Raw genomic sequence first — 18,258 nt, 5'->3', positions numbered from 1 at the left:
TATATATATATATTCTACACAATAAAGAGAATCTATTACATGTCAACGTCTAAATATTTCTCCCACCATTGATCAAAGCTCAGAACGCTTATATTCTTCATCTGACTGAGTTCTAATCGCGTCTACCTCATTGAGAACCAGTGGTTAGTTCGTTATGTTCTCCTACCTCATTGAGAACCAGTGGTTAGTTCGTTATGTTCTCCTGCCTCTTTGAGAACCAGTGGTTAGTTTGTTATGTTCTTCTGCCTCTTAGTGAACCAATGGTTAGTTCGTTATGTTCTCCTGCCTCTTTGAGAACCAGTGGTTAGTTCGTTATGTTCTCCTGCCTCATTGAGAACCAGTGGTTAGTTCGTTATGTTCTCCTGCCTCATTGAGAACCAGTGGTTAGTTCGTTATGTTCTCCTGCCTCATTGAGAACAAGTGGTTAGTTCGTTATGTTCTCCTGCCTCTTTGAGAACCAGTGGTTAGTTCGTTATGTTCTCCTGCCTCTTTGAGAACCAGTGGTTAGTTCGTTATGTTCTCCTGCCTCATTGAGAACCAGTGGTTAGTTCGTTATGTTCTCCTGCCTCATTGAGAACCAGTGGTTAGTTCGTTATGTTCTCCTGCCTCATTGAGAACCAGTGGTTAGTTCGTTATGTTCTCCTGCCTCTTTGAGAACCAGTGGTTAGTTCGTTATGTTCTCCTGCCTCTTTGAGAACCAGTGGTTAGTTCGTTATGTTCTCCTGCCTCTTTGAGAACCAGTGGTTAGTTCGTTATGTTCTCCTGCCTCATTGAGAACCAGTGGTTAGTTCGTTATGTTCTCCTGCCTCTTTGAGAACCAGTGGTTAGTTCGTTATGTTCTCCTGCCTCATTGAGAACCAGTGGTTAGTTCGTTATGTTCTCCTGCCTCTTTGAGAACCAGTGGTTAGTCATTTACTCTACCGTTGAAAAGTTTTGGGTCACTTAGAAATGTCCTTGTTTTTGAAAGAAAAGCAAGTTTTTGTCCATTTTAAAATAACATCAAATTGATCAGAAATACAGTGTAGACGTTGTAAATGACTATTGTAGCTGGAAACGGCTGATTTTTAATGGAATATCTACATAGGCGTACAGAGGCCCATTATCAGCAACCATCATTCCTGTGTTCCAATGGCATGTTGTGTTAGCTAATCCAAGTTTATCATTTTAAAAGGCTAATTGATCATTAGAAAACCCTTTTGCAATTATGTTAGCACAGCTGAAAACTGTTGTACTGATTTAAAGAAGCAATAAAACTGGCCTTCTTTCGACTAGTTGAGTATCTGGAGCATCAGCATTTGTGGGTTTGATTACAGGCTCAAAATGTCCAGAAACAAATAACTTTCTTCTGAAACTCGTCAGTCTATTCTTGTTCTGAGAAATGAAGGCTATTCCATGCAAAGAAATTGCCAAGAAACTGAAAATCTCGTACAACGATGTGTACTACTCCCTTCACAGAACAGCGCAAACTGGCTCTAACCAGAATAGAAATGGTGGGAGGCCCCGGTGCACAACTTAGTTAGTTTTGTCTCCTGTCTCTTTGTGAACCAGTGGTTAATTCGTTTTGTCTCCTGTCCCTTTGTGAACCAGTGGTTAATTAGTTATGTTCTCCTGTGTCTCCAGGATTTGCCTTTAGCAGCATATTCACCTCTCTCTTAAACGGCTAAGTCCGCCCTCTCACGACAGAGGCTGAGGGCGACATGAAACTAACTACCCAGTTCGCAGTCGACTCGATACGCAACACGTGTATAGATGCTGCTGACGGTGGGTTGGCAAGGAGCAAAACATATGCCACTAAGTTCTCATAATGACTTTGCTGTACAGAGAGTAGGTTACTGAGATATATACGGTGATGTGATGCTCAGTGGTGAGACTGAGGCTGCAATGCATGTAGGAAGAAGCAGAGGAGACAGAGAAGAGGTCGGTACAGTGGTTCCCAAACTTGACAAAATCTGTACTGATCTAATCAAACAAGTTCGGGAAACTTAAAAAAAATAAAATAATAATAAGATACCGTATGTATCAATATGGACATCTCCATAGGACCTATCTTCCCTGCAGGGAACATTTTATAATACAAACGATCCATTTTTTAATTTTTTTTTTAAAATGTCCAACGTTTTTGTTTTGTCGCTGATGTGTTGTATCAGTGTAAATCACCTCCCATTTTATAACATTGCAGTTGCTATAGCTAACATGCTATGTGTTTTGTAGCTGGACTGAGGGGAATGAACCTACAGCAGCAGGTGATAATGACTGGGGTCATTGTTGCACGTTTTTACTGTTCTCCAAATAGCATTTGAACGTTTTTAGGTTTCATCCAGACCTCACTAAAACGAAAACCCTATGTAGAGGCCGTGAGAGGGAACTTCCCTGATTCAAACGCTAAATTCTGCCCAACATAGAATTCAATGAAATTCAACGTCGGGTTTCCAGACAATGGACATGCCTGGTATCACGTTGCAGTGCTGTGAGAAGCCTAGCTTAGCGGTTTAGAGTCATAATCTGGTCAAATAGTTAGAGGTCTTGTTTTATGTGCTTTACTAACTAGATGTCTTTTTTTGTAGTTGTTTTCTTCATGTAGTCAGCGATCTGGTCAGAACATCAGTGAAGTAAAAGTAACATGCATTTAGTGTATCAACATGTGTGTGTGTGTGTGTGTGTGTGTGTGAGTCTTTGTTTGCTGTTACTGACCCCAAGGTAAGTGACATTAGGCAGGTTTCCATTGACCCAGGTTTATTGGACGGGTAATGGAAAGGGAGACGTTTTCTAAAGCTCGACAACATTTTTATCCGTTCGGCGGCCTGGATTATTATTATTATTATTATTTTGTCTGACTTCATTTATTGCGACCAAATTATGATGGAAACTGTGTTTTTTCGGGGGGAAAAATGAGCATTGACAAATAATTTTGAAGGTACGCGGGGTGATGACAACGCTCCACTCCACATTTAATTCTCAAAACCCACTGATTGTTAATCAGTTGGTAGAGCATGGTGTGTGCAACGCCAGGGTTGTGGGTTCGATTCCCACGGGGGGCCAGTACAAAAAAATATATATATATATATAGATTAACATTTTACATTTTTAGTCATTTAGCAGACGCTCTTATCCAGAGAGACTTACAGTAGTGAATGCATACATTTCATATATATATATATATTTGAAATGTATGCATTCACTACTGTAAGTCTCTCTGGATAAGAGCGTCTGCTAAATGACAAAAAATGTAAAATGTTAATCTATTTTTCACAATAAAAAAATGACGTTTCTTTGCAGGATCCTTGATTTGTAAATGACCTATTGTAGCTGTAAACGGCAGGTTTCTCTGCGATGCATTATGCATACAGCCCTTGTCATGACTTTCAAGAATGCCTGAAATTGCTTCCACTTGCTTTTCTGGTTGGCTGGATGCAAGTTTCACCGACCAATTATATCAGACATACAGGAGTGCAAGTCTCACCGTGGCGACCACGGACCGTGGCGAACAGTTGGCACATGAGAATGATTTAGAATATAGCAAATATTAATGAATTTATTCGCATTCTATCAATGCTGGCTTTGGCGGGCAACCTGAGCCATGAACCAGATATTGTATGTGGGAGGGCAGACAGGGGCTGTTGCTAAATAATAAATTGGCAATCTGCCTAAATGGATAATGGAAACACTTAAACCACGTTTTCGCGAAAACGTAAATTACAAAACATTTTTGCGGTGGTTTTCATTTTTTGTGTGTGGTTTTCATTATGTCCAGCTGTTTATATCGAAAAACACCAGACAGTTAAATGGAAATGCACCGTAGCAAGCTATTGCCGAATCTATTGTCTATGCCAACTTTGTAAATGGCGACCAAAAAAATCACAAGTTAATGGAAACATTGCTCTTGTTTGTGTCTCCGACACCTGCTGGGAAGGGTAGCCTGTTCCCAGACCTCTTCCTGATCTTGCCAACTCCAACGCCGTTGCTGTCATGGCCAAGACAAACATGACAAGGAGTTGGCATGTCTCACAAAACCATATTCTTATGTATGTATTCCGATAGAAATGACATCGGTACTAAACTTTGAATGTGATAAGCACAAACAGACTGGCACTCAGGCTAGCTGAAGGGTTTTGTTGTTTGTGTTGGTGGTGTTACTCTGCTACGGTGGCCTCACTGTGCCATGTTCCTCCCTGCAGGGTAACAATGGCCCCAGCCTTCAGACTGACCATGAAGCCCAAGGCCACAGACAACATGAACCATCTCATGGTGGACTTCAACCAGGAGCGACAACTCCTCCAGAACCTCAGGTTTCTGCCTGGTACGTACATGTGGCTTGTGTCCCAAGTGGCCCCTATTCCCTATATATAGTGCACTACTTTAGACCAGAGCCCTATGGAACCCTATTCCCTATATATAGTGCACTACTTTAGACCAGAGCCCTATGGAACCCTATTCCCTATATAGTGCACTACTTTAGACCAGAGCCCTATGGAACCCTATTCCCTATATAGTGCACTACTTTAGACCAGAGCCCTATGGAACCCTATTCCCTATATAGTGCACTACTTTAGACCAGAGCCCTATAGAACCCTATTCCCTATATAGTGCACTACTTTAGACCAGAGCCCTATAGAACCCTATTCCCTATATATAGTGCACTACTTTAGACCAGAGCCCTCTGGAACCCTATTCCCTATATAGTGCACTACTTTAGACCAGAGCCCTATGGAACCCTATTCCCTATATAGTGCACTACTTTAGACCAGAGCCCTATGGAACCCTATTCCCTATATAGTGCACTACTTTAGACCAGAGCCCTATGGAACCCTATTCCCTATATAGTGCACTACTTTAGACCAGAGCCCTATGGAACCCTATTCCCTATATAGTGCACTACTTTAGACCAGAGCCCTATGGAACCCTATTCCCTATATAGTGCACTACTTTAGACCAGAGCCCTATGGAACCCTATTCCCTATATAGTGCACTACTTTAGACCAGAGCCCTATGGGACCCTATTCCCTATATAGTGCACTACTTTAGACCAGAGCCCTATGGAACCCTATTCCCTATATAGTGCACTACTTTAGACCAGAGCCCTATGGAACCCTATTCCCTATATAGTGCACTACTTTAGACCAGAGCCCTATGGAACCCTATTCCCTATATAGTGCACTACTTTTGACCAGAGCCTTATGGAACCCTATTCCCTATATAGTGCACTACTTTAGACCAGAGCCCTATGGAACCCTATTCCCTATATAGTGCACTACTTTAGACCAGAGCCCTATGGAACCCTATTCCCTATATAGTGCACTACTTTAGACTAGCACACGAGTCGACCACAGATGTCCTGAGCAGCCAGACACTGCAGTACCACAGATGTCCTGAGCAGCCAGACACTACAGTACCACAGATGTCCTGAGCAGCCAGACACTACAGTACCACAGATGTCCTGAGCAGCCAGACACTACAGTACCACAGATGTCCTGAGCAGCCAGACACTACAGTACCACAGATGTCCTGAGCAGCCAGACACTACAGTACCACAGATGTCCTGAGCAGCCAGACACTACAGTACCACAGATGTCCTGAGCAGCCAGACACTACAGTACCACAGATGTCCTGAGCAGCCAGACACTACAGTACCACAGATGTCCTGAGCAGCCAGACACTACAGTACCACAGATGTCCTGAGCAGCCAGACACTACAGTACCACAGATGTCCTGAGCAGCCAGACACTAGAGTACCACAGATGTCCTGAGCAGCCAGACACTGCAGTACCACAGATGTCCTGAGCAGCCAGACACTACAGTACCACAGATGTCCTGAGCAGCCAGACACTACAGTACCACAGATGTCCTGAGCAGCCAGACACTACAGTACCACAGATGTCCTGAGCAGCCAGACACTACAGTACCACAGATGTCCTGAGCAGCCAGACACTACAGTACCACAGATGTCCTGAGCAGCCAGACACTGCAGTACCACAGATGTCCTGAGCAGCCAGACACTACAAGTACCACAGATGTCCTGAGCAGCCAGACACTACAGTACCACAGATGTCCTGAGCAGCCAGACACTACAGTACCACAGATGTCCTGAGCAGCCAGACACTACAGTACCACAGATGTCCTGAGCAGCCAGACACTACAGTACCACAGATGTCCTGAGCAGCCAGACACTACAGTACCACAGATGTCCTGAGCAGCCAGACACTACAGTACCACAGATGTCCTGAGCAGCCAGACACTACAGTACCACAGATGTCCTGAGCAGCCAGACACTACAGTACCACAGATGTCCTGAGCAGCCAGACACTACAGTACCACAGATGTCCTGAGCAGCCAGACACTACAGTACCACAGATGTCCTGAGCAGCCAGACACTACAGTACCACAGATGTCCTGAGCAGCCAGACACTACAGTACCACAGATGTCCTGAGCAGCCAGACACTACAGTACCACAGATGTCCTGAGCAGCCAGACACTACAGTACCACAGATGTCCTGAGCAGCCAGACACTACAGTACCACAGATGTCCTGAGCAGCCAGACACTACAGTACCACAGATGTCCTGAGCAGCCAGACACTACAGTACCACAGATGTCCTGAGCAGCCAGACACTACAGTACCACAGATGTCCTGAGCAGCCAGACACTACAGTACCACAGATGTCCTGAGCAGCCAGACACTACAGTACCACAGATGTCCTGAGCAGCCAGACACTACAGTACCACAGATGTCCTGAGCAGCCAGACACTACAGTACCACAGATGTCCTGAGCAGCCAGACACTACAGTACCACAGATGTCCTGAGCAGCCAGACACTACAGTACCACAGATGTCCTGAGCAGCCAGACACTGCAGTACCACAGATGTCCTGAGCAGCCAGACACTACAGTACCACAGATGTCCTGAGCAGCCAGACACTGCAGTACCACAGATCATAATGAACCACTCAACAAGACTAAATAACCCAGAAGAGAACAGGTTCTTCAGGGAACTAACCCAGAAAGTAGAAGACCTTTCTCATTTTAGTGATTCCCTCTATGTACTACTGAAGTACTACTGAAGTACTACTGAAGTACTACTGAAGTACTACTGAAGTACTACTGATGGGGATGAGCTGTAGGGCAGTAGAGCTGTAGGGCTGTAGGGCAGTAGAGCTGTAGGGCAGTAGAGCTGTAGGGCTGTAGGGCTGTAGGGCAGTAGGGCTGTAGGGCAGTAGGGCAGTAGGGCTGTAGGGCTGTAGGGCTGTAGGGCTGTAGGGCTGTAGAGCTGTAGGTCAGTAGAGCTGTAGGGCTGTAGAGCTGTAGGGCTGTAGAGCTGTAGGTCAGTAGAGCTGTAGGGCTGTAGAGCTGTAGAGCTGTAGGTCAGTAGAGCTGTAGTTCAGTAGAGCAGTAGAGCAGTAGAGCTGTAGGCCAGTAGAGCTGTAGAGATGTAGAGCTGTAGGTCTGTAGGGCTGTAGGGCAGTAGAGCTGTAGAGCTGTAGGGCAGTAGAGCAGTAGACCTGTAGGGCAGTAGGGCAGTAGAGCTGTAGGGCAGTAGAGCTGTAGGGCTAGGGCTGTAGACCTGTGTTTCTCACTGAGGTCCAGCGGTCTGTATTCTTGAGGTTTGAGTATTACTGATACATCAGATTAGCTGTATGCCTTGCTGTGGCACTGGTGAAGCTTTGAATAGCTTTAAGGGCAGTCTGTCAGTGTAGTGGAGCAAACCTCAAACCGACGGCTTACGTTGATACATCAGATTAGCTGTATGCCTTGTTGTGGACCTGGAGAAGCTTTGAGGGCAGTCGTCACAGTGGCAAAACTAGACTAGAGAACTGCTTTAATAGGACAAATCCTTCTCAAGCTGACTGTGTGTATGTACACGTGTGCGGTTGAGGCAAGGCCGTGGCTCGTCAGCGCTGTGGCTCGTCAGCGCTGCTCTCTCTGTTGCTCGGAGCGAGTAGACATGCTCAGTGGACCGTGAGAGCAGAGCTTCAGTCCTCTCTAAGTCTTCAACTGTAACTAAAAGAGACAGACTAGCCCTTACCTCTTTGGCATGGTTAGAGAGCAGTCTGGAGTGTAGTAGGCATGGACTGTGTCCCAAATGAACCCTGTCCTACTTTAGACCAGAGCCAAATGGAACCCTATTCCCTATATAGTGCACTACTTTAGACCAGAGCCCTATGAAACCCTATTCCCTATATAGTGCACTACTTTAGACCAGAGCCCTATGGAACCCTATTCCCTATATAGTGCACTACTTTAGACCAGAGCCCTATGGAACCCTATTCCCTATATAGTGCACTACTTTAGACCAGAGCCCTATGGAACCCTATTCCCTATATAGTGCACCAGATAGTGTACAGGGTACCAGTTCAGACACTGCCCATAGAGTAACCTAACAGTGTTTTCCAGGGTGGCAGTGCTGTGAAGGCTGAACAAATATAGAAATGTGAAACCTAACTCTAACCTTATATAACCTCCATAACTTCTCAGATGGGATTACTAGAAGGAAGCACAGCGATATGTTACTTCAGATCTGGGCCGGTATTCATCAAGTGGCTCGGAGTAGGAGATCCAATCTAGGAATGGGGTTCCATAGGGCTCTGGTCTAAAGTAGTGTACTATATATAGGGAATAGGGTTCCATAGAGCTCTGGTCTAAAGTAGTGCACTATATAGGGAATAGGGTTCCATAGAGCTCTGGTCTAAAGTAGTGCACTATATAGGGAATAGGGTTCCATAGGGCTCTGGTCTAAAGTAGTGCACTACATAGGGAATAGGGTTCCATAGGGCTCTGGTCTAAAGTAGTGTACTATATATAGGGAATAGGGTTCCATAGAGCTCTGGTCTAAAGTAGTGCACTATATAGGGAATAGGGTTCCATAGGGCTCTGGTCTAAAGTAGTGCACTATATAGGGAATAGGGTTCCATAGGGCTCTGGTCTAAAGTAGTGCACTATATAGGGGATAGGGTTCCATAGGGCTCTGGTCTAAAGTAGTGCACTATATAGGGAATAGGGTTCTATAGGGCTCTGGTCTAAAGCAGTGCACTATATAGGGAATAGGGTTCCATAGGGCTCTGGTCTAAAGTAGTGCACTATATAGGGAATAGGGTTCCATAGGGCTCTGGTCTAAAGTAGTGCACTATATAGGGAATAGGGTTCCATAGGGCTCTGGTCTAAAGTAGTGCACTATATAGGGAATAGGGTGCCATAGGGCTCTGGTCTAAAGTAGTGCACTATATAGGGAATAGGGTTCCATAGGGCTCTGGTCTAAAGTAGTGCACTATATAGGGAATAGGGTTCCATAGGGCTCTGGTCTAAAGTAGTGCACTATATAGGGAATAGGGTTCCATAGGGCTCTGGTCTAAAGTAGTGCACTATATAGGGAATAGGGTTCCATAGGGCTCTGGTCTAAAGTAGTGCACTATATAGGGAATAGGGTTCAATAGGGCTCTGGTCTAAAGTAGTGCACTATATAGGGAATAGGGTTCCATAGGGCTCTGGTCTAAAGTACTGCACTACATAGGGAATAGGGTTCTATAGGGCTCTGGTCTAAAGTAGTGCACTATATAGGGAATAGGGTTCCATAGGGCTCTGGTCTAAAGTAGTGCACTATATAGGGAATAGGGTTCCATAGGGCTCTGGTCTAAAGTAGTGCACTATATAGGGAATAGGGTTCCATAGGGCTCTGGTCTAAAGTAGTGCACTATATAGGGATCAGGTCCCCCCCTGTCCATTCATTATAATCTAAAAGGCTGAACTGATCCCAGATCAGCACTCCTACTCTGAGGTGCTTTATGAATACAGACCTTGTTGTATTTCTAGTGGGATGGTACACAACCAGACAGGATGACTGATTTTGATGTTTATCAGAAATTGGCTTAGCCAAAGTACGCAAAACCACCTGATGCCGCAGCCAAGCCCAGCATCACTGATGCTGCCGAGCTCCAGCTAGCTCTGTGTGCAGGAGCCTACCCACCATGGCGCCACAGCCCCCTCCACCTCCACTGTTCCGGGTGATCTTGGAACAGAGGAGCCAGCCCAGGTTAGCCTGGGATCCTACCCTTAGCCGCAGGTTTTCTGTCCAACAACATTTATATAATAGCAACTATTCATAGGAAGAGAGAGAGGCTGGAATACTCGGTTACTGCAGACGCTGCATTATGCCACATCAACCGTGTGTGTGTGTGTGTGTGTGTGTGTGTGTGTGTGTGTGTGTGTGTGTGTGTGTGTGTGTGTGTGTGTGTGTGTGTGTGTGTGTGTGTGTGTGTGTGTGTAAATAGATTAAATAAAAATATAGGACACACATCACGACGAGAGACACCACAACACTACATAGAGACCTAAAACAACAACATAGCATGGCAGCAACACAACATGACAACAACATGGCAGCAACACAACATGACAACAACATGGTAGCAACATGACAACAACATGGTAGCAACACAACATGACAAGAACATGGTAGCAACACAACATGACAACAACATGGTAGCAACACAACATGACAACAACATGGTAGCAACACAACATGACAACAACATGGTAGGAACACAACATGACAACAACATGGTAGCAACACAACATGACAACAACATGGTAGCAACACAACATGACAGCAACACAACATGACAACAACATGGTAACAACACAACATGACAACAACATGGTAGCAACACAACATGACAACAACATGGTAGCAACACAACATGACAACAACATGGTAGCAACACAACATGACAACACAACATGGTAACACAACATGACAACACAACATGGCAGCAACACAACATGGTAGAAACACATGACAACAACATGACAACAACATGGTAGCAACACATGACAACAACATGGTAGAAACACATGACAACAACATGGTAGCAACACATGACAACAACATGGCAGAAACACAACATGGTAGAAACACATGACAACAACATGGTAGCAACACATGACAACAACATGGCAGCAACACAACATGACAACAACATGGTAGCATCACAACATGACAACAACATGGCAGCAACACAACATGACAACAACATGGTAGCATCACAACATGACAACAACATGGTAGCATCACATAACAACATGGTAGCAATACAACATGACAACAACATGACAACAACATGGTATGATGGGCAGCTGGCAAGAAATCGGATGCATTTGTCTGCGATTGTGGACATTATCGAGATCCTTTTGGGGGGCGTCCACAGCTACATGCGAGAACTCCTTTTCCACTTTGACAAAACGTTTTCAGTCAGCGCAGAAGAAGCATTCTACCCCCGAGGAAAGCTCTTCTAAGCCAACTGGCATTTGATGGGGATTGTACAAAAAGTTTTCAGAGGAGAATGGAATGATCAAATACTCAGGAAGTTTCACAGAGTATCGAAGGATGCTGCAACTCTTTTGAAAAGGAAACATGAAACAAGCAAGCTGTTTTTTTTGTTTTTTTTATCAAAATCTTGCCTTAGTGTGTAGGGCCGCCGTCCATGGTGCTGAGAGGGCACAGCGAGATTCCGTGCCATTCAACATGTCACTTCCTGATCAAAAGCATGTCTTTTTTTTATGTTTATTGTGATATAAAGCAGAATCCAGTAGAATTCCAATGTGAGAACCCAAACGGCGCCTCTGGGTACAGCTACATATCAGTACATTCTATTATGGTTGTCTTGGCAGCCTATAGGTTTCACATTGCTTTAAACAGAACTGTACCTATTGGAAATGTGTTTATGGTAGGCTGCCATTGCTTAATTCATTAGGTGGGTTGAATTTGATTCACAGAAGTGTATTGTGCCATATCACAATGTGTTGCTGAACTCATGAGCACCGAGCGGCATGATTCTCCATGTTTGAAGCGGGGCTATGGGTCTATTGGTTTGTTAAGACAGCTGTAGTAGGCTGCATCTCACTGTAGTAGACTGTAGGCTGCATCTCACTGTAGTAGGCTGTAGGCTGCATCTCACTGTAGCAGGCTGCATCTCACTGTAGTAGACTGCATCTCACTGTGGTAGACTGCATCTCACTGTGGTAGGCTGTAGGCTGCATCTCACTGTAGTAGGCTGTAGGCTGCATCTCACTGTAGTAGGCTGTAGACTGCATCTCACTGTAGAAGGCTGTAGACTGCATCTCACTGTAGTAGGCTGTAGACTGCATCTCACTGTAGTAGGCTGTAGACTGCATCTCACTGTAGTAGGCTGTAGACTGCATCTCACTGTAGCAGGCTGTAGACTGCATCTCACTGTAGCAGGCTGCATCTCACTGTAGCAGGCTGCATCTCACTGTAGCAGGCTGTATCTCACTGTAGTAGGCTGTAGGCTGTATCTCACTGTAGTAGGCTGTATTTCACTGTAGTAGGCTGTATCTCACTGTAGCAGGCTGCATCTCACTGTAGCAGGCTGGAGGCTGCATCTCACTGTAGAAGGCTGTAGGCTGCATCTCACTGTAGCAGGCTGGAGGCTGCATCTCACTGTAGAAGGCTGGAGGCTGCATCTCACTGTAGAAGGCTGGAGGCTGCATCTCACTGTAGCAGGCTGAAGGCTGCATCTCACTGTAGTAGACTGCATCTCACTGTAGTAGGCTGGAGGCTGTATCTCACTGTAGTAGACTGGAGGCTGCATCTCACTGTAGAAGGCTGTAGGCTGTATCTCACTGTAGCAGGCTGAAGGTTGCATCTCATTGTAGCAGGCTGAAGGCTGCATCTCACTGTAGTAGACTGAAGGCTGCATCTCACTGTAGTAGACTGGAGGCTGCATCTCACTGTAGAAGGCTGTAGGCAGTATCTCACTGTAGCAGGCTGAAGGTTGCATCTCATTGTAGTAGGCTGTATCTCACTGTAGCAGGCTGAAGGCTGCATCTCACTGTAGCAGGCTGAAGGCTGCATCTCACTGTAGTAGGCTGGAGGCTGCATCTCACTGTAGCAGGCTGCATCTCACTGTAGTAGGCTAGAGGCTGCATCTCACTGTAGTAGGCTGGAGGCTGCAACTCACTGTAGTAGACTGTAGGCTGCATCTCACTGTAGCAGGCTGGAGGCTGCATCTCACTGTAGTAGGCTGGAGGCTGCAACTCACTGTAGTAGGCTGGAGGCTGCATCTCACTGTAGTAGGCTGGAGGCTGCAACTCACTGTAGTAGGCTGTAGGCTGCATCTCACTGTAGCAGGCTGCATCTCACTGTAGTAGGCTGTATCTCACTGTAGCAGGCTGGAGGCTGTCTCTCACTGTAGTAGACTGTTGGCTATCTGGATCTCCATTCACCTTTTGTTTTCTGTGTTGGTTTACTGTTAATGTAACTAGTGTAAATATAGATTGTCATGCCTTTTATCAATCTGATATTTAGTATACTAGACCTGCAACCTGGTACCTCCTGTTTTTGTTCTGTTCACGTTAGTTTTCATTCCCAGTTCTAAGCCAAACTGCTATTCGGTATTTTTGTTTGATTAACTAGGCTACTACTTTCAGCCTTTAGTTGGCAGTATTTTGTTATGACAGCTGTGTGGACGGCACATTTACGTAGGCTGTTTGTAATAGGGTAATTGCCCATCTGAACGGCAGGAGGGGGCTTTCCATTGTGCAGATACAGCGCAGCAGAGATGGGCTACAGATTTAAAAAGCACTCCGTGATCATGGAGTCTCGGCATTTGATCGTTATGTTTATTATGGGATAGCATCATTATATAAGCAGAATTCAATATAATTCCAATGTAAGAACCCCCCTCCCAAAAAAATGTTAAAATGTAGCGGGTCTGCAGTGTGACCCTTGACCCCTAGGACCAGTGGTGTGACCCCCTAGGACCAGTGGTGTGACCCCTAGGACCAGTGGTGTGACCCCCTAGGACCAGTGGTGTGACCCCTAGGACCAGTGGTGTGACCCCCTAGGACCAGTGGTGTGACCCCTAGGACCAGTGGTGTGACCCCCTAGGACCAGTGGTGTGACCACTGTCACATTCATCTCTCTCTTTCTCTCTCAATTTAATTTAAGGGTTTTATTGGCATGGGAAAAATATGTTAACATTGCCAAAGCAAGTGAAATAGATTAATAAACCAAAGTGAAATAAACATTTACAGTAAACATTACACTCACGAAAGTTCCAAACGAATAAAGACTTTTCAAATGTCATATTAGGTGCAAATAGTTAAAGTTCAAAAGGGAAAATAAATACACATAAATATGGGTTGTATTTACAATGGTGTTTGTTCTTCACTGGTTTCCCTTTTCTTGTGGCAACAGGTCACACATCTTGCTGCTGTGATGGATCACTGTGGTATTTCACCCAGTAGATATGGGAGTTTATCAAGATTGGGTTTGTTTTTGAATTCTTTGTGGGTCTGTGTAATCTACGGGAAATATGTGTCTCTAATATGGTCATACATTTGGCAGGAGGTTAGGAAGTGCAGCTCAGTTTCCACCTCATTTTGTGGGCAGTGTGCACATAGCCTGTCTTCACTTGAGAGCCAGGTCTGCCTACGGCAGCCTTTCTCAATAGCAAGGCTATGATCACTGAGTCTGTACATAGTCAAAGCTTTCCTTCATTTTGGCTCAGTCACAGTGGTCAGGTATTCTGCCACTGTGTTCTCTCTGTTTAGGGCCAAATAGCATTCTAGTTTGCTCTGGGGGTTTTGGTTTATTCTTTCCAATATGTCAAGTAATTATCTTTCTGTTTAATCATGATTTGGTTGGGTCTAATTGTGTTGCTGTCCTGGGGCTCTGTGGGGTCTGTTTGTGTTTGTGAACAGAGCCCCAGGACCAGCTTGCTTAGGGGACTCTTCTCCAGGTTCATCTCTCTGTAGGTGATGGCTTTGTTATGGAAGGTTTGGGAATCACTTCCTTTTAGGTGGTTGTAGAATTTAATGTCTCTTTTCTGGATTTTGATAATTAGCGGGTATCGGCCTAATTCTGCTCTGCATTATTTGGTGTTTTACGTTGTAGACAGAGGATAGTTTTTGCGGAATTCTGCATGCAGAGTCTCAATTTGGTGTTTGTCCCATTTAGTGAATTATTGGTTGGTGAGTAGACCCCAGACCTCACAACCATAGAGGGCAATGGGTTCTATAACTGATTTCAAGTATTTTTAGCCAGATCCTAATTGGTATGTTTAATTTTATGTTCCTTTTTTTTTCATAGAAGGTCCTTCTTGTAATGTTTCTCAGCTCGTTCACAGCTTTGTGGAAGTTACCTGTGGCGCTGATGTTTGGGCCGAGGTATGTATAGTTTTTTGTGTGCTCTAGTGCAACGGTGTCTAGATGGAATTTATATTTGTGGTCCTGGCAACTGGACCTTTTTTGGAACACCATTATTTTCTGTCAGGACCCAGGTCTGGTAGAATCTGTGCAGAAGATCTAGGTGCTGCTGTAGGCCCTCCTTGGTTGGGGACAGAAGCATCAGATCATCAGTAGACATTTGACTTCAGATTCTAGTAAGGTGAGGTGCTGCAGACTGTTCTAGTGCCCTTGCCAATGTTGAAGAGGGTGGGGCTTAAGCTGCATCCTTGTCTCACCCCACGGCCCTATGGAAAGAAATGTGTTTTTTTGCCAATTTTAACCACACATTTGTCGTTTGTGTACATGGATTTTATAATGTTGTATGTATTTCACCAAACACCACTTTCCATAAATTTGTATAGCAGACCCTCATGCCAAATTGAGTCAAAAGCTTTTTTGAAATCAACAAAGCATGAGAAGACTTTGCCTTTTGTTTTGGTTTGTTTGTTTGTTTGTCAATTAGGGTGTGCAGGGTGAATACGTGGTCTGTCGTACAGTAATTTGGTAAAAAGCCAATTTGACTTTTGCTCAGTACATTGTTTTCACTGAGGAAATTTATGAGTCTGCTGTTAATGATAATGCAGAGGATTTTCCCCAAGGTTGCTGTTGACTCAAATCCCACGGTAGTTATTGGGGTCAAACTTGTCTTCTCTTTTGTGGATTGGGGTGATCAGTCCTTGGTTACAAATATTGGGGAAGATGCCAGAGCTGAGGATGATGTTAAAGAGTTTTAGTATAGCCAATTGGAATTTGTGGTCTGTATATTTTATCATTTAAGATGCCATCAACACCACAGGCCTTTTTAGGTTGGAGGTTTTGTATTTTGTCCTGTAGTTCGTTCAGTGTAATTGGAGAATCCAGAGGGTTCTGGTAGTCTTTAATAGTTGACTCTAAGATTAGTATTTGATCATGTATATGTTTTTGCTGTTTGTTCTTTGTTATAGAGCCAAAAAGATTGGAGAAGTGGTTTATCCACACATCTCCGTTTTGGATAGATAATTCTTCATGTTGTTTGTTTAGTGTTTTCCAATTCTCCCAGAAGTGGTTAGAGTCTGTGGATTCTATAATTACATTGAGCTGATTTCTGATGTGCTGTTCCTTCTTTTTCCGTAGTGTATTTCTGTATTGTTTTAGTGATTCACCATAGTGAAGGCGTAGACTCAGGTTTTCTGGGTCTCTGATTTTGGTTGGACAGGTTTCTAAATATCTTAAGTTTTTGCATTCTTCATCAAGCCATTTGACATTTTTAACTTTCTTAGGATTTCTGCTTGCATTTTTTGGATTTGATAGGGAAGCTGAGAGGTCAAATGTACTGTTTAGGTTTACTACTGCCAAGTTTACACCTTCACTGTTACAGTGGAACGTTTTGTCCAGGAAGTTTTTTTGGTATATTTCCACACTACTTTCCTTCCATCTATAGCATTACTTAATATTATTCTGTTCCTTTTGGCTTTGATGCCTCATGATTGAGTATTGCTTTGTTCAAGTAGACTGTGATTTTGCTGTGGTCTGATAGGGGTGTCAGTGAGCTGACTGTGAACGCTCTGAGAGACTCTGGGTTGAGGTCAGTGATAAAGTATTCTACAGTACTACTGCCAAGAGATGAGCTATAGGTGTACCTACCGTAGGAGTCCCCTCGAAGCCTACCATTGACTATGTACATACCCAGCATGCAACAGAGCTGCAGGAGTTGTGACCCCGTATTTGTTGGTTATGTTGTCATAGTTGTGCTTTGGGGGGCATATGGGGGAGGGAATGCTGTCACCTCCAGGCAGGTGTTTGTCCCCGTGTGCTGAGGGTGTCAGGTTCTTGTCCAGTTCTGGCATTTAGGTCGCCACAGACTAGTACATGTCCCTGGGCCTGGAAATGATTGATTTCCCCCTCCAGGATGGAGAAGCTGTCATCGTTAAAGTATGGGAATTCTAGTGGGGGGATATAGGTAGCACACAGGAGGCCATTTTTCTCTGTTGAGATCATTTCCTTTTAAATTTCTAGCCAAATGTAAAATGTTCCTGTTTTGATTAATATAATGGAGTGAGTTAGGTGTGCTCTATACCAAATTAGCACACTTGGTGGATGGAACTACCAGCTCTCTGTAACCTAGAGGGCAACCAGTGGGTCCATCTCCTCTATACCACCCACCTGGTAGTGTGGTGGATGGGACTACCAGCTCTCTGTAACCTAGAGGGCAACCAGTGGGTCCATCTCCTCTATACCACCTGGTTGTGTGGTGGATGGGACTACCAGCTCTCTGTAACCTAGAGGACAACCAGTGGGTCCATCTCCTCTATACCAGGTTTCTTGCAGGATGACAATGTCTGTATTTCTGATTTCTTTGATGAAGTCTGGGTTCCTGCTCTTTAGGCCAAAGCCAGATGACCTCAGGCCTTGGATATTCCAGGATGAGATCGTGAAGGCTTTGTGTTCCATAAAGTGTCCAATGTTGTTAGTCGTGTGGTTTGACCTCAGACCAGTAAGTGTGAGCAGAGCCTGCTGAGCATCTGGTACATGCCATTGGCTTGGGCTAGTGTAAGAGTGGGGGTTTAGGCCTGTTTGCCTGCTCACGGCCTGGGCGTATGTGTGACTTTCTCTCTCTCTCTGTCTCTCTCACTCGCTAAAAACATTTCACTTCTTTTTTTAAACATTTCCATGAATGAATCCTGAATGTCATTTAGGAGGACATCCAAAAAAGCTTATAATTTAGTCAATCTTAAATTATTTTCCATTGCACAGATCTGTTGCTGTCTTTTAAATACACCATTTCGCTGTATCGTTTCAGTCCCTCGAGCCCCAGAGATAGAGGTAGGGGACTGTCTGGTGTTAGACAACACGGTGTCCGTAGCCTGGCAGATGCCAGTGGAGGACAGCAAGATAGACCACTACATACTGGAGTACAGAAAGACCGACCACGAAGGACTGCCACGCATCAAAGACGAACGGTGCTGGGAGGTGGTGGATAACATCAAGACCACAGAATACTCACTGTCCGGTACGGAGCTAGAGTAGACCTACTGTAGCCTGGTC

General features: G+C 44.7%; 1 protein-coding gene across 4 annotated transcripts in view; it reads left to right on the top strand.

Annotated features, from left to right (window-relative positions):
* Window positions 1-18,258, top strand: part of LOC115149539 (FSD1-like protein) — an 82,987-nt gene that overhangs the window by 32,352 nt on the left and 32,377 nt on the right. For all 4 annotated transcript variants that reach the window (XM_029692483.1, XM_029692482.1, XM_029692486.1 and 1 more), the window contains exons 6-7: window positions 4,176-4,297; window positions 18,014-18,223. In XM_029692483.1, the coding sequence (XP_029548343.1) occupies window positions 4,176-4,297; window positions 18,014-18,223 (332 nt within the window). The remainder of the gene's footprint in view (window positions 1-4,175; window positions 4,298-18,013; window positions 18,224-18,258) is intronic.

Source organism: Salmo trutta, chromosome 15, assembly GCF_901001165.1.
Source record: "Salmo trutta chromosome 15, fSalTru1.1, whole genome shotgun sequence".
NCBI classification, from domain to species: domain Eukaryota; kingdom Metazoa; phylum Chordata; class Actinopteri; order Salmoniformes; family Salmonidae; genus Salmo; species Salmo trutta.
Note: the sequence above shows the minus strand (reverse complement) of the source record. Positions and strands in the feature narration are given on the sequence as shown.